Source organism: Paramormyrops kingsleyae, chromosome 20 (genome assembly GCF_048594095.1).
Source record: "Paramormyrops kingsleyae isolate MSU_618 chromosome 20, PKINGS_0.4, whole genome shotgun sequence".
In the NCBI taxonomy this organism is placed as follows: Eukaryota; Metazoa; Chordata; class Actinopteri; order Osteoglossiformes; family Mormyridae; genus Paramormyrops; species Paramormyrops kingsleyae.
In genome coordinates, this window is record NC_132816.1 from 10,521,837 (window position 1) to 10,537,246 (window position 15,410).

At 41.2% G+C, this 15,410-nt stretch overlaps 3 protein-coding genes across 5 annotated transcripts; 2 read left to right on the top strand and 1 right to left on the bottom strand.

The window, feature by feature from the left end:
- Positions 1-490: 490 nt before the first annotated feature.
- wbp1lb (WW domain binding protein 1-like b) lies at positions 491-7,089 on the top strand. The gene is made up of 4 exons (XM_023798372.2): positions 491-718; positions 2,900-3,002; positions 3,829-3,990; positions 5,348-7,089. Exons 1-4 carry the CDS (start codon positions 659-661, stop codon positions 6,046-6,048), a joined length of 1,026 nt encoding a protein of 341 aa, XP_023654140.1. The 5' UTR covers positions 491-658; the 3' UTR covers positions 6,049-7,089.
- Positions 7,090-8,716: 1,627 nt separating this feature from the next.
- On the bottom strand, positions 8,717-13,356 carry cyp17a1 (cytochrome P450, family 17, subfamily A, polypeptide 1). 3 transcript variants are annotated; one of them, XM_023798352.1, is made up of 9 exons: positions 13,240-13,356; positions 12,144-12,328; positions 11,861-11,999; positions 11,416-11,645; positions 10,940-11,026; positions 10,572-10,781; positions 10,015-10,184; positions 9,706-9,809; positions 8,717-9,585 (listed from the first exon to the last, which is right to left on the bottom strand). In XM_023798352.1, exons 2-9 carry the CDS (start codon positions 12,264-12,266, stop codon positions 9,320-9,322), a joined length of 1,329 nt encoding a protein of 442 aa, XP_023654120.1. In that variant the 5' UTR covers positions 12,267-12,328; positions 13,240-13,356; the 3' UTR covers positions 8,717-9,319. The 3 variants fall into 3 exon arrangements, with proteins under 3 accessions (XP_023654120.1, XP_023654128.1, XP_023654110.1); XM_023798360.2 differs by lacking the exon at positions 13,240-13,356 and adding an exon at positions 12,715-12,825; XM_023798342.2 differs by lacking the exon at positions 13,240-13,356 and having other exon boundaries at positions 12,144-12,617.
- Positions 13,272-15,201, top strand: borcs7 (BLOC-1 related complex subunit 7). The gene is made up of 5 exons (XM_023798385.2): positions 13,272-13,407; positions 13,582-13,644; positions 14,404-14,447; positions 14,617-14,637; positions 14,763-15,201. The coding sequence occupies exons 1-5, from the start codon at positions 13,273-13,275 to the stop codon at positions 14,812-14,814; spliced, it is 315 nt and encodes a 104-aa protein (XP_023654153.1). The 5' UTR covers position 13,272; the 3' UTR covers positions 14,815-15,201.
- The last annotated feature ends 209 nt before the right edge of the window (positions 15,202-15,410 follow it).

The window sequence follows — 15,410 nt, forward strand, 5'->3', positions numbered from 1 at the left end:
TAAATTTATTCATTCACTTCGTCACAAAATTGTTTGACCCAAAATATATCTAACAGTATTATTTAAACATCTATACTTGTGGGAACTGCTTTTCAGTTTTTTTGTATTACATTTTTAAATACGTCTATGTTCACTTCTAAAACAAAATAGGCACGGGATCACACTCAGGAATAAAACATTCGAAAACAATATTTTCCCTGTATGTTACAAACCTTATAAACTTGGACATGAATGCGCTGGAATGAATCGCAGACAGGGATCCGGTTACGTAAAAAGATCAATGACAACCACAGCGTAAGGTCAGCACAGTGCATGTCACGTTTTGTGCCAGCGAGCAGCACGGCCTTCCTTCGCGCTCCTCAAAGCCACACCCGGGAGAAGAGACTCCGAGTGACAGGCAGGCCACGAGCCGCTGCTACATGACACTCATTCCAGCCAATGGCAGCTGCACATGGGAAATGCCCCTCTAGAATACAGCCAATCATGAGGCAAATGGGCGGGTCCAGGTCCGGGTACTTAATTAGTTATGTAGCTCGGGGGTCTGACGAGATTACCAGGGCTAAAGGGAAGTTGTCGCTATACAGTATATATATATTTTTGTTTTTTGGAGTTTGTGCTGTACATGCGTTGACAGCGAGGCGTCAGTCTGGCTCTCAACATGGGCATGTTTTTGCTCCAAATCGTTTCCGTTAGCTCCACCGCGACGGCAGTCGAGGAGGTAAGAACTTTACTCGGCTACATGGCTAGTTAGCGCAGCCGCTCGCTAATAATAAAGTGATCCCAGAAACCCGGGCCTGCCGGCCTGTCGGCGTGCTTGGGACTACCGGTAACTGCGAGCTGAAGGAGATTGTTACCTGGCTGTCTGAACCGTACTATTTAAGTTATTTGGTTTCCGTCCAGCGATGCGGCCAGGCAGCCTGCTAGCCGCGGCTAGGTCCGTATCGCGTTGCTGACGGCCACCACTTTTGCCTCCAGTGTTCGGTGTCTGACGCCTGAAGAGAGTGCCAGCTTGTGGGGTAACCGTGGCCTTTTTGTGGTTTCCTCCAATACTTCGTTGTTAGTTGGTTAAATGGGTTGGTTAAGTTCCCACTTTTGACGCGTCTTCCCCTGTTGGGAATTGCCTTCTTTGAGAAACTATGCCTCGTAAAAATATGCGAATTTCAATTTTTACTAACAAATTAGAAGAGCTAACATTTTTATTGACTAATTACATATTTTTTTATGTGTTTTAATACCACTGACAAATGCCAAGGCCTTAAATGCTGTCACAGTGTTTCGTCCCTTACTCGGGAATTGGGTAGCTCTTTTTAAACAACTGATAGACTACATTCATGTTTTAAATGAGTTATGCAAGACAAATAGATGATGTGCAGGCTGCGTTAAATACAGTTAATTAAAACAACAGGAAGCAAAGTCCAGATGTTGCATTTCATGAAAACTTCACAGGTTCCTAAAAGCGACACGTAGAGCTGCGTGTTCTCTTGGCAGGACATGTAGTTCTGTATAATGATCACACGGTGCACATTCCTCTCTCATAATCCGCTTATCAGTTCACCTTGTATTAGGTGTATCTAGTTGTGTTCTAACCAATATTACCTTTTTAGTGGTAAATGTCAAGTGTCAGTTCTTAAGATCCACCTGAGCTTTCTCTATGAGCAATTTGCCAGAAGTCTAAAGTCCATTTCTGAATATAAGTATTAGTATTCCTGTAGTCTTATACTTGTAAATGATTGATTTTTTTTATTACTGTGAACAGTACTTGCATGATAAATTTGCTTACCAGGATTTAAAATTTTATTTAAAACCGTGTATTCATAGGGAAATTTTATTAGGTCTTGTAGTCTTTGTAGTGACAGCATTTTGCAGTGTCCCCCCCCCCTGTAGCCAGTAATGTCTGTATAAATAGGTATACACTGCACAGGCTGGTTAAAAAAATCTCACACCTATTGCTGCACCACTTGTTCCCAAAACTGGGGTTGATACTTTGACTTCTAGGTCTAAATTTGACAGAGGAAGTAAAGATTTATATTCATCCCCCCAAGTTCAAAACACGAGTCAGTGGAAAATGGCAAAAGCGCAGAGCTCTGTTCACTTTCATGGGAAATACTATCATATATAGCTTTCCTGAAATTAAACAAAAAAGAAATATAGAAATAAACCTCACCATGTATTATCTGTTTATGGAGTTTTTAAGGGATTCACTCATTTTAGTAACTGCTCACTTTTTTGAAATTATATAAAATGTTTAAATAAGTTGTATTAATCCTAGAGTTCATTGACTTCATTATTATTATTATTGCATATTTCCTAATTGTAATATTTAATACTTATGTGGAACTAATTATTGTATCATGCTGTGAATCATTGTGAGCATTATTGTTGTTAAAATGTAATTTCAAGTCTACACCATATTTGATTCTGGGGAAATTGGAATGTGCCCTTAAATTTTTGATACAGCAAGTCTAATGACCACATCTCACCATGCTGTCCCAATTTTGGTTTCGAAAGCTAAATGAAATGTGTGCTTAAACAGGCTTGCTGTTTTCCTTTGATTTTGTCTCCCCCCCCCCCCCCCCCCCAAACATGGGAAAGAAAATTGCCATTGTTTTAAGAGTAATTTAATATAGCACTGTTTACTTAATAGTACTAAGTTCCTGTCAGTTTGTTGACCTTGAGGCGGTGATGTTAGTGATGTTGAGCATGGTTGTTCCGCTGGATTATGCAGAACTTTACATAGTACTTGTGACTGTTCTGTCATGTTCACAGCAGTGCTTTGGAAAAAAAAATCGACAGGTGTCAGCCTGTCAGTTTCCTAAGATGGGGTGTAATGTAATGTGTGTGTGTGTGTGTGTGTGTGTGTGTGTGTGTGTGTGTTAAAAATGAACTGCTTCTTTTTCAGAACAAATTATACTGCGATGGAGTAAACAATCAGAGCTACACATGTGAGTCAGGACACTGCTGTGGACAGTCTCAGTGCTGCAGTTACTACTACGAGCTCTGGTGTAAGTTCACTCCGTCCCATGTTCTCTACTGGGTTGCAGCTAACTGCAGTATGGTCTCTCAAGGAAGGAAGGGTGGGATGCTCCCTGTTAAACTGACAGCTTTCCCTGCATCCTGTTAGTTTCATCCAGCCTGGTTGTAGGAACAGCTCATGCCGCACCTCATTGCCCATGAGTTGTAATTTTCGGACAGGTTAAATTTTCTGATTGAGCTCTTCTAATGCAGAATATTTTACATGCACCTACCGACAAAACAAATTCAGGTTTTCTCTATAATCATTACTTCTAGTTAAATGTCCACTTTAAAAAAATACTTAAACAAAATACTTAAATCTTAAAATTAGATATGCTCAAGGGAATATGATTTCTTATATTGTCAGTTTGTTAGTAATAGTAAGTTATTGAAATGTGATAGTAACAATAGAATATCTAAATGTTCACTTGAGCATATTGTTTTGTGTGTGCTGTATTTGGCATTGTAATCCTTCCTGGTGCGGGAAGGTGACTCTCCTCACCAACCAGCAAAGTGTTCCTTGCGAAATGGCTGGCCAGAGACACGGCACACCTTGTTCCACCTCCAGACTGAACGGGTTGTTAAGTTTGATGTATGGGGGTTTTGCGCAGAGCACACAAACAGATTATTAACTTTTATAATTGTACTAGTATTTCTGTGTTTTAGGTAGCAGTCTTAAGTAATAGAATCGGATAGTCAACAGAGTTTTTATTTGGATGATTTATTGCAATTCTCGGAGTCCCACCCCCACCCCCGCAGACCCACGGGGTATGGGCTGCGCCTCCCCTTTGCCGACAGCTGTCATCCGCCCGCTAGGGTTCTGGCTGGTGTGGGCCGTGATCTTCATCCTGAGCTGCTGCTGCATTTGCCACCACCGCCGCACAAAGCACAGGCTGCAGCAACAGCAGCGGCAGCACGAGATCAACCTCATCGCTTACCGGGAAGCTCACAATTACTCTTCTCTTCCCTTCTATTTCAGTGAGTCGCCAGCCGCTCCCACACAGCCCTGCATTTTAAACTAATTTCTTCATACCCAGTGTTTCCCTTACCATTATATTAGGGGGGCACCCTGCCCCCCCAACGGCACCCCCCCCCCCCTCCTGAAGGTCAAGTTAATTTCATTTAATTTTATCTTCTATATAGCACCAAGTCAGCAGTGTAAACTGTAAGAGGGACTTCTCAACCACGAACAGAGTAACAAATATGTTTCACAATGGGATTTTCTGCAAGGAGACCATCTTGCAGCCTGCATGTGGATCTCAATAAATGGGCCAGATGTTTCTGACTTCCCATATCGAGAGGCTCTAGAAATGCTCTTCCAGAAGCCCAGAAAGATACACTGCAGTGACAAAAGCTGCACACTCTGTGTGTCATTAAAAGAAACACATGAACACCATGAATCCTGTCGGTGCCTGTCTGCCCCCCCCCCCCCCAAGCTGTAAACCTTGGGGAAACACGTGATACCCTTCTGTCTTTGAGCAACCTGGATCTGATACTGTGATACATGATTTGGCTTCTTTGTCTTGATACAGTTTCTGCAGTTTTTTGTTTGTTTGTTAAAGTTATGCACTGTCAGTGCTATGTCGGTGTTATGACCTCAGCATGCGTTTCAGCTTACCCCAGCGAATGCCCAGATGATCTCTTCTGTGTTGTTAGAGTTCATTCTTCCACTGTGTTCGGGTATGATAAGATCACCCACACGGCTTGGTCTTTTAGCCTCTCACAGGCTGCGTTTTTGGCCAAAGATGATGTTTGCTCTGAGATCCATTACACTTCCCAGCATGCCATGTGACAGGGTGTTGTCTGTATGGCTCGGCAGAAAAGGCGGCTCTTATTATGCATAGTTGAAAACACCTCAATAACAATTTGTTTCGACACCCTGTCAGCTTTTGCATTTGTCTTATGCCAGCACAGTCACCTATTTATGTGTGGGGCAGAACGCGTCACATTAGCAGAATTTGTCTCGCGCTTGGCATGCATGTTGTTCACGCTCCATTGCATGGCAGAAGAGAAAGTAGAGGGGGGGGGGGAAGGCAAAACAGCGTCTAAGGGACGGAATAAATGTCCCTCGTCGACGTCTGGCGGAGGCCAGGACAACAATCGGCGAGAAATCATCTGAAAGCAAAACCTGTCGAGACTGACAGTCAGAACACCTTCACCCTCTGTTATGCAGTCTAACCTGCCCTAGTACACTCTGCTCCCAAAACAGGTCGTTACAAAATATTTCATGTGAACCATCTTGGTCCTTAAAGGTGTGTAGTCTCTCACAATGCGTGAGGAAATTAATTAAGTTAACCTTTTCTCTCTCTTTTTTTTTTTAAATTTTGTGCTTTAGGGTTTCTGCCAAATTACCTCTTACCCGAATATGAGGAAGTGGTCAACCACCCCCCCACCCCCCCTCCTCCTTATAGCGCCTTGAACTCCAGTCAGACGGCTGCTTCCAGCCCTTTAACCCCTGAGCACCTGGACGGTCTTCAGCTCCCCTCGCAGTCCACTGCGCACCCCCCCTCCGGAGACGCGCACCCCTCCCACCACAGCGTGGAGGAGTGCACCTTTCCGACAGACTACATCCAAAAAGAGGAGAGCAAGGCCCAGCTGGCTCCGGGTTCCGGCAGGCCCGAGCTTCCGGAAGTTTCTGTCAGGGAGTCACCCTGTCCTGAAAAGCAGGGGGGAGACTGCTGCAAGGAGCTGCTGAAGGATACAGAATACTGGAAGGAGGAGGAAGAGCAGGAGGGAGTGGAGGAGGGGAGAATGGCGGGCCGGCACCGTCGCTTCACTGGCGACTCCGGAATCGAAGTGTGTGTGTGCAGCCCGGTGCAGGAGAGGGAGGCTCTGCAGGAGCTGGGCGAGTTGCTAGGCGACCACCCGGAGGCGCCCGCGGACTTCTGCGACGACTGCGCCTCCTGTGGCCGCCACGCCTCCTTCAGGGATGAGGGGCAGGGCCAGCCCACAGCTGAGAGGAGGGCGGAGTCCCAGGCACAACCTCCCAGCTGCGTGCTGTTGCATACCATAAGTGAGCAGGAAGGGCCGAACTAGGCTGCCAGCACTGAGCCCCGAAGCTGAGCTGCATTCAGACCACCGAAGCACTGAGGCAGGGTGCTAAGCACTGACTTCTCTCTTACTCCAGCTGCTCTGGTATATTTCTGCGTGATGATTGGAGTCAGGCTGGAGCAGAGCAGGCCACCGGCACCGACGCCCAAAGCAGACGCACCACCAAAGGACTGAGATGGAGAGCTGAGGACTGTCCAGCACTCCGTCGCTAATATTTCAGTGTAATGATTAAAGAGTCAGGCCAGGCCAGAGCAGGCCGCCACTGAGACCCAAAGCTGAGCTGCCAATGCACTACCAAAGGACTGAGAGTGAAAGCTAAGAACTCTCCACTGGTATTCTTCTCTAATGGTTAAAGAGTTTCCTTGTATACCAGACTCTCCAAGCCCAGTAAAGCCTTTAGCAAGCATTCTGTAAGCACTTTTCATGTTAGGCAGTGGTGGCCTGTCACTTCTGGGGGGGGGGGCTGCATTTAAATATGGGGTGAAGGCTTCCCCAGTGCCTGCATGTCTGACAGTACAGATGTAATGATGGCACAATTTTCAATAACAGTTTGGGGGGGGGGCAAATCTCTTATCACTGTTATTTATGGGGAAAACTGCCCTGGCACACTAAAGCTGTTTCAAGCCCCCCCTCCCCCCCAGCAGGTATGCAGTACTAGTGGCTGTCACATGCATATGCACAGTACAAGGTCCCTGCTAACAGTATTGTACAAAGCCAAGTATCACTTAAACATGGTGCACAGCTAAGCTCTAGCAGTAAGAACGCCATATATTATCCTGGATCCTATCCCTCTAGCGTTATACTGTAACTCAGTTATGTATGTAGGCTGACTCATAGGGAAATGAATGTGTATTTAGCAGTGGTGTATGCCTATCGTCATTTTGCACACAGTATATCTATCTACAATGGTCTACATTGTTGAGAAAATTTAAGTAAGTTTCTGCACAAGTTGTCTTAATTCACATCACCAGTCTTGTCTGCAAGTGAAATTGACAAAAAGCTTGATTAAATATTGACAATTTTTTACACAGTGTGATTACATAGTAATTTTTAAAAGTTTCCATTGATAGGGATATCTGTCTGTCAGGTAGAAATTTTGATGTCTGTGACTGACGAGTAAATTCATTCAAGTGGACATCCGGCAAGTACGATTGTCTTCCTGGGGCCTTCGCTGCTGAATGGACAGTTAGCGGTTTCATACCAGGCTGACTCATGTTTTTACGTAAAGGTGAAGGTCCACCGGTATGTCCTACATGTAAAACTCCTTTAACTTTTAAATGCATTTTTTGGTATTGTCCTTCTTTTAACGCCTTTAGTCATATTCACCATATTACTGACTCTTTAAAAGAGGTTTGTAGTAAAGTCAAGCCGGAGGTGTGTGTGTTTTTTTTTTTTTTTTTTTTTAAAAAGATTTTTCTAAAAAGCTAATAAGCACTTTTATATTGTTTTATCTTTCTTAACATTATATAATTAGACTTTCTTTGGTTGTTCAACCATTTTTATTTGCTCTAGTTGCTGGTGTGGCCTTAAAAGGCAACATGACTAACATAACTAAGCTTCGTATGGTAGGTGGGGTGGATATGTCTGAGTTTAATGGAGCTGGATTTTGTCTGTATTGAAAACCAAAGCATTTTCCGGAATCTGAAGGAAGGTAGGGTACTCGACTGTGAATGCTGGGAAAAGGGGCGGTGACCTCTGTTTGCATCTCAGTTAGCGCCCCCCCCCCCCCCCCCCCCCCCTCTCCTGTGCATTTTCTGGATTATTTTCAAGTTTGTCTGGCCTTCTCTCTAGGCCAAGTGGATAAAGACTATTTTAATAGTAATATCTCTGTGCTTTAAAAAGGCCAAGGCTCATCTGCCAAGTAAGCATCCATTTGTGATGTTACGAAGGCGTGGATGAAGTGGAATTAAGTGACAGTACAAATACTCCTGATTATGCACTGTGTGAACCAGACCACTGCCGTCATGCCTACTGTCATCGCTGATGTCTTCACTGTCCTTAAGAGGGTGACAGTTTTTTTCAGTTCCGCTGTAGTCTTACTGAAACTTTTTCCATATGATGTTTTGTATAAAGCATTTATTTGCATTCCTGAGAATATTTTGTTTAATATTTAATATATATATATATATTCAAATAATATATGTATACTGCAAACGCAGTCTGCAGTCTAATTGTTTTTATGCATCTTGTTCCTCAGCATTAACAACCAGTGCAATAAGTGTAACTTTTCAAGGTAAATGTAAAGAGAAATATTCTGGTGTTCCTATTGACGCCTACGTATTACCTGTCACCCATTTAAAAGGGAAGGATAGACATTATTTACAAAAAATAATAAAGTTGACAAAAAGCTTGATTAAATATTGTAATTTTTTTACACAATGTGATTACATAGTAATTTTTTAAATCCGCCGTCTAGAAATGAAAATATAATCATTTTCCTGAAAATGGTGTATTAACAAAGCAAAGACTTTGGAATTTTTTTTTTGCCTTTTTATTTTTAAATAATTTCGGATTACATTTGCCATAACTGCAAATATATACTTTTGATAAGTACTGGAGGTGTGTAGAAAATCTATGTACAGCAAAAGCGCTCGGATACGGAATAATCTATAACATAGAAGTCGACAACTCGGATGTCAACAGCGGCACAAAATTGAACTGTCAAGGCATTATATTTAATATACACCACACTAAACGAATACACAGTTCACACATTTGCTATAATATTGTTTGTCTTACCTATCAGCTAAATTGTATTAAGGCTCCTTGTTTGATACACATGAAATGAGACTTTGGTCAATTGAGAGCAGATTTTTAGGCAGGTGCCATAAAGCTGACAGACTGCTAGAGTAAATCCTAGATTTAAGACACTAATACAGGAAAAGCAGTCCTAAGGTAGACTGCAGCATACATTACTTTCAAAATTATTAAAAACAACAAAATAATAGTAAATACTACTAGTGATGTGATGCAGCTATGTAACTGGCAATTAATGTATGAGTTTCCATTATGTGCTTAGTGAATGCACAGTATATATGAACATTGTGCTGTATATATTCTTTTAATATTTTAATATACAGTCATTTACACAGTTACACTTTAAATATTTTTTGTTTTAATTTTAAAACACGTGTGATAAACCCAAGATCCTATATAAAAAAAAAAAACTGGGTTTGTAAAATGAAGGGGATACTTTGATTCCATTTCACTCATCCTCATCTGTACTGGGCTTCTGTAGAAAAAGTTAGTTTGGGGTTCATTTTTTGACCCAGCCATCTCTGAGTTTGGCATGAACTTTGTACTTCTGAGGCTGCAGGACCACCCCAAATTTCCCCTGCAGGTCAGGCAAGGACTGGTTGGGTGGCACCTCCAGTGTAAAGCGCTGCAGGATCCAGGACAGGAAGAGGAAGAGCTCCATTTTAGCCAGGGCTTCCCCGAGACACACCCGTATCCCAGCCCCGAATGGCAGGAAGCTGGGGGACGGGGAGCACACGGTATTTCCCTCTTCATCCAGAAAGCGGCCTGTGAGAGTGGGATGTGTGAAGGACAACAAACACTCACTGCAGAACAGCAATCAGCTGTTACCATCAACTGTTGGCTTTTGTGAAGAAAGATTGTGAGAAGATTGTATGAAGACCTTACCGGGATCAAAGTGATCGGGGTTTTTCCACTCTTTTTCATCGTGATGCAGGGCCCAGAGATTAATGATGACTCGGGTTCCTTTCTGAACTGTATACTCGCCGATACTGTAACATAAATAACTTTTAATTTTCATACAAGCACAATTTACATTTGCATGGTCAGAAGTAAAAAGCTCTTTAAATATCCTAATTTAACAAACGATGATTAATCATTAAAAGATTTAACTAAACATTCATATTTGTTCAGAGCTATAGAACAATTCCATGTGGCAGAGAAAAGATCTACTGCCCCCCCCAAGTAAAAATGTACCTGGAGTTTGTGAGGGCAACATGAGGTATGAGAAGCGGTGACACCGGCCGAATCCGCAGAACCTCCCTGATGGTGGCTTCCAGGTAAGGCAGTTTACCCCTGTCATTCAGACTGGGGGGTCTCTCCATGCCGATTTGGCAGTCCAGCTCTTCCTGGATCTTTTTCTGGACCTGAGAAACAATGACCAAGAATGCTATCAAAACAATTATCGCATCATCAACGATCTTCTTTATAGGGTTGTTTAAAATAGATTTTAACAAGAAAAGCATTAGGTACACTAGTGGCAAAAACACCTAGCATTTTTGACATTATGCTTTAAAAATTACTACACAATATTGACGGTAATGTTTATAAACTGCGATCAAAGAATGTTTACAAATATACATTGGACAGTTAAATAAGTAACTGGAGCGACAGCTGAATAAAGCTCGCCGATCTCTAAAAATTGGAAGCATTTCCACAATTTTGGTCACTAGTGTACAGGAAAGACTTCTGAAATTATAGTCTAATGAATAAGAAATCTATTTGAAATTGACCAATAATTACATAGCACACACCTGTGGGTTGTGTATCAGGTATGCTATGGACCATTTAAGTACTGTGGTGGTGGTCTCTACTCCAGCCCCAAAGATATCTCCAACAGTCATGAGTAGGTGGTCATCAGTAAGCCCCACTCCCTGGATTAAGGTGTTGTTGTTCTCTGAACTGCTCTTGGCCCGGAGCAGAGCATCCAGCAGGTCTCGTTGAACATCATTGCTGTATTCTGCCTGGAGGTGGAGCCAGAAGAAAGCATAAGCCTTTACACCATCTTTGTGACCACCTCTTCTGAAAATGGTACATTCCGGTGCTTCTGCATGCTATGGCAACATCAGTACAACAAAGTTTTAATTTAAACAAATACCAGCTGATAAGGTTGTTCTATTACCTTGTGCTCCTCATACTTCTTCTGCAGAAGGTTGTCTCTAATGGCTACACTTTGCTTTAGGATTTTGAGATCTTTATTAGGGAATATCTGGAAATGCAAATTAAAAAACTTGACTATAGGACTTAAAATTTAAGGGCTCAAAATCCATATTGTAGTACTTTAATTATCCTTCTCAACCAAGATGCTCCAGAGGAACATACCTGCAGAAACACAAGTGGCACACTGTACAAGCGTAAAAGAAAAGTGAAAAATAGGCAAAACATGTTTCTTGATTGATTTGAATAATTTCTCAATAGTATATAAATTGACAGTTTTACTGGAAAATTTATAACTGTTAACAGGGAAGTGAAACACTGCAAAAAATCTTCATGCAATATGCATCATGGCAAACGACATTTCACTATGACATCTTAAAAAATAGATCGTTACAATTATCATACATTCCAAGCGTCATGTTGATTTAGGAGTCTTGGTACCTGTAGCCAGGGGAAGATGTCCACCAGGCTGTCTTTGGCTACAGTGTCCACTATTCCCTGGCTGTACCTAAGCATGGCTTCAAATTCTGGGTCCCCACGCTCATAGGAGGACGTGAAGCACAGAGAGCAGACCACGTTGGTGACAGCGCGGGTCAGCTCTGGAGCGAGGTCGATAGCGGTGCTCTGCAAGTCCTCCAGCGTCTTGCACATCGAGCTTGCTTCCCTGCAGACTATTGCATGAAAGATAAGACTTATAAGCAACTTTACTCTGGAAACAGTAGGCGTGCTTGCATTAAATATAATCACATATCTCCCTTTCAATTAAAAGCAAAACGCTTCACAATTCTTCCTTGGATTGTATTTATATTAACACAACGGCTTGATAAATTAATAAATGTGTGATTAAAAGAATTCTATATCGTGAAAGTGGTAAGTGAACGCTTACTTATTTTTTCAATTGAAGAAGATCCTTCTCCAAACATGCAGAGCGCACCGTGAACTATTTTTCTGTGAAATTTCCAGGTGGAACTGTAATCGGCAAATGCGATGTCTTTGCCGTCCCTTGTTAAGATATCAGTAGTCACCTTAAAAAAGTCAGATAAAAATCAAGTGGCAAATATAACATTATACAAATGCCGTCGTTTATTAAAGTATGTAATACAAAACAACCTCTTAGGTTTTTTTTTAATGCAACAATTAGTCATGGTGATACATATTATTTAACTCACGGTTCTTGGTCTCCCAGCGAATATTTTTCCTTTCTTAAGAAGTACTTCTTTGGCGTGCTGATGGTCGTTGATGATGATCAGATGATGAGCGCCCATCATAAGTGAATAGACGGCGCCGTACATTTTCTGCAATTCCTGAAAATGTATGTGCGGCGGAAGATGACTGCGTAGACTGAGGAGGCTCCCTATAATAGGAAAACAGGGCAGACTTGGGGGCCTGGTGTCCAAAGGCTTGTGAATTTTTCTTTTAAGGTACAGCAATGCGAGTGCAATTGCAATCATTAACAGGAGACATAGAAGGCATTCCATTTTTGCTGTATTTGTTATATTTTACTTCTGTTTCGCAGTTTCAGATGCTGCTTGGGTTTAGTTCAGTCATTCCAGTCTTCTTGCACAAGCATTCATGCAAGCCAAGGGTTTTATGCGTTTCCTCCAATGCCATTACCTTGACCTGTGTTAGCTTTCTGTTCCTGTCTCTTATGTTAAACAGGTCGATGCCGACCTGTGTATTAAATCAGCCATGCATAGAATACCCCCAAAACAATTATTTATCATCCAATTAGTTTCTTACCTCTTGGTTACCTTGTTAGGTTTCCTTATTAAGATTGGTTTAAATATTTTTGGTGTGACTTTCTGGACCTTTCTTTTGATAGCATACCTCTCGTTTTCATTAAAAAATAATGAATGGTAAAGAGAATTATATAAATAAACTGAATTGGTCTTATCTTGCCTTACATGTCTGGGCATGCCTTGCCTAGTGATTTATTTATTTATTTATTTCGTTTAGAGGTTCCTGATGCAGTACACAAATTTATGTGGTGCTTTTATGCATTTTAAACTTACAAACGGGTCGGTGCCGACCCGAACACCATAGGAAGGTTAAAGCCTGAAGCCAATAGAAACAAAATGATAACGATTGAACAGCTCTTTAAAACGTAGTCAGCAAGTAATAATAAAATAATAATAATAAGCATAAACAAATATTTAGAATACCCTAAGTATACTTTAACCGTTTTAACATTGCTGTATAACAGAATGAAAAATTAGCATATCATAATTCGCTGGATTTAAACAATCCGCACTGTTTGTCACTTACGGGTTGCCGTAGTTTCAATTGTATTACTCGAGTATGATGGCTGCTCCGGAACCGCAGCCGCGTTTTGGTCAATCGGTGAAAGGTTTACTGTCTGAGAAAGTAGGGTCCTGCAGTGGGGATGTCATTACCCTTACTCGACAAGTCCTGAAAGGATCCCGTAGTCAAGAGGTAAAGAAAAAAGAAATAGAGCCCATGTGTTAGTATTTGTGTGCTGTCATGTCGTTTGCGGGCTATGTCGCTTGTGTACATTTGACCTGCGCACTGCGTCATATTGCCGCAGCTAATAAAACGACCAACTACTAACTAGCAGTCTGTTTTATGACAATTTCTTTTATTTTTCAGCTGCTTGGTCAGGCTGCACGTAATATGGTAATGCAGGAAGATGCCATACTTCATTCGGAGGACGTAAGCCTGCCGTATTTCCCTACAGCCTCGTATTTGTTTGCAGAGTAACTTTTGAACGTTGTAATCTATTAAGTCGTGTAGCTTACAATGCATATTTAAGGAGTACATAATAAGCCATGCGTGTATGACAGTAGTGAGGTACAATTGTTTTTTTCCCCTTGTTTTTCGTGGCAGATCTATTCATTGATTATGATTAAGTCCCACAATAAACAATCACGTCTGACCCCTCCTCCCTCCCAGGAAACGTCATATTCAGACCGTAGCATGTGTTTTGTCACTTGCTGTTTTTTTTTTTTTTTTTACATTGCCACCAATAAATAAATATTTTAACTTCCTTCAACCTAACTATTCAACATTTTCAGAGGTATGCAGTCTGTAGCATACATAAGGATGTGCAGTACTAGTATTTTTTGTTTGCTTTTGGTTTGTCTCCAGTTTGGTATCTTCAAACATTGAATGACCTTTGATGCGAAATACATTTTATTCCTATGTAATGTAAACCAAGGATCATTAATATTTCGCCTTTTTGGCAGGAATTCTATTCTGAGATATTTTGCCATATTCAGAGAGTTCAGCAGAGTTCCAGACTTTCAGATTTTATCAGAAAATGCAAAACAGTATGAGCATTATATAGCTTTTTTAGGAACTGTTAACCCTGTGATAAAAGGGGACTGGATCACATTTAAAGTATGTTGCAGATTTCTTAACTCTTGGCAGTGTGCGTCAAATGGTTTTGTTTGATTTTTCTTGTTTCCGCAGAGTTTAAGAAAAATGTCAATTATAACAACACACCTGCAGTATCAGTAAGTGTTTCTGAGTTTTTTTTATTTGTACACAGATATACCGATGCATACTAGGCTGCCATAATTATTGGCTTGTGGTAATTGTAGACTTGTGCTTATTGTGAGTTATAGTGGAACTGCGTTGATTCAGGGTATGTGGTTTGACATAATTTTGTCTCTTATCTACCAGGCAAGAAGCCATACAAAAGAAGTAAGTCAAAATAACGGGTGTTTGACTGTTAATAGATATTTTGCATATGTGACTATAAGACAAAACACTGAACCTCTGTATCTTAAGTACACAGGCGAGGTTAACGTTGTTTATCTTTGTTACAGTGTGGAACACTCTAGAAATCTTCAGGACCAGCTGATGCACTCACTGAAATGAAGATCAAGCTGATTTTAAACTGGATTCAAAGTTTACAGACTTCTGATTTCTGCGAGTCAGGAAAGCTCCTTGTGCAGAGTTTGCCCGGGTCGTGTTTGGCCTTGTAGATTGTACCATGTTTTTGACTCTGCATTACAAACATGATGCTGAGAGATGGAGCCTGTATTTCATTGAAATTCAATTTTTTTAAGTCTCGAAAGGTTTTAAGGAAAGATATCTGTAGCTTATTAAAAGGCATATTTGATCTTGCGTCAGTTTGCCATTTGGTGAAATGTGTTTATGAACTTTCAACTGTCATTGAAGGCAGAGTTTATGTCCCTTATGCACTTGTTTAAATATTAAATAGCCACTTCAAAAATGTATACATATAAAAATAGTTTACAGACATTGTGAAGTGTCCTTTTTCCTTTTCCTTTTCTACAGTTGAGTGGAATCATTTCTGTGTATTAGTCCTTGGTTTATCACTGAATCGAACATCAGTCTTGTACAATCTGAGGACGGTGAAGACAAACACATTAGTAAATTATATACAAAAGTGACCCATCTTAGTTATTAAAAATTCTGAATAACTGTGTAATCCCTGATATTTGTACAAG

Bases quoted from the DNA above. Each gene is read 5' to 3' on its own strand.
- wbp1lb (XM_023798372.2), top strand. From the start codon at position 659: ATGGGCATGTTTTTGCTCCAAATCGTTTCCGTTAGCTCCACCGCGACG. The intron at 719-2,899 runs GTAAGAACTTTA...CTTCTTTTTCAG, and splicing joins CCGCGACGGCAGTCGAGGAG to AACAAATTATACTGCGATGG. The intron at 3,003-3,828 runs GTAAGTTCACTC...TCCGCCCGCTAG, and splicing joins TTACTACTACGAGCTCTGGT to GGTTCTGGCTGGTGTGGGCC.
- cyp17a1 (XM_023798342.2), bottom strand. From the start codon at position 12,452: ATGGAATGCCTTCTATGTCTCCTGTTAATGATTGCAATTGCACTCGCA. The intron at 12,000-12,143 runs GTGAGTTAAATA...GACTTTTTTAAG, and splicing joins TCGCTGGGAGACCAAGAACC to GTGACTACTGATATCTTAAC. The intron at 9,810-10,014 runs GTACATTTTTAC...TTTATGTTACAG, and splicing joins GTTGCCCTCACAAACTCCAG to TATCGGCGAGTATACAGTTC.
- borcs7 (XM_023798385.2), top strand. From the start codon at position 13,273: ATGATGGCTGCTCCGGAACCGCAGCCGCGTTTTGGTCAATCGGTGAAA. The intron at 14,448-14,616 runs GTAAGTGTTTCT...CTTATCTACCAG, and splicing joins ACAACACACCTGCAGTATCA to GCAAGAAGCCATACAAAAGA. The intron at 14,638-14,762 runs GTAAGTCAAAAT...TCTTTGTTACAG, and splicing joins CAAGAAGCCATACAAAAGAA to TGTGGAACACTCTAGAAATC.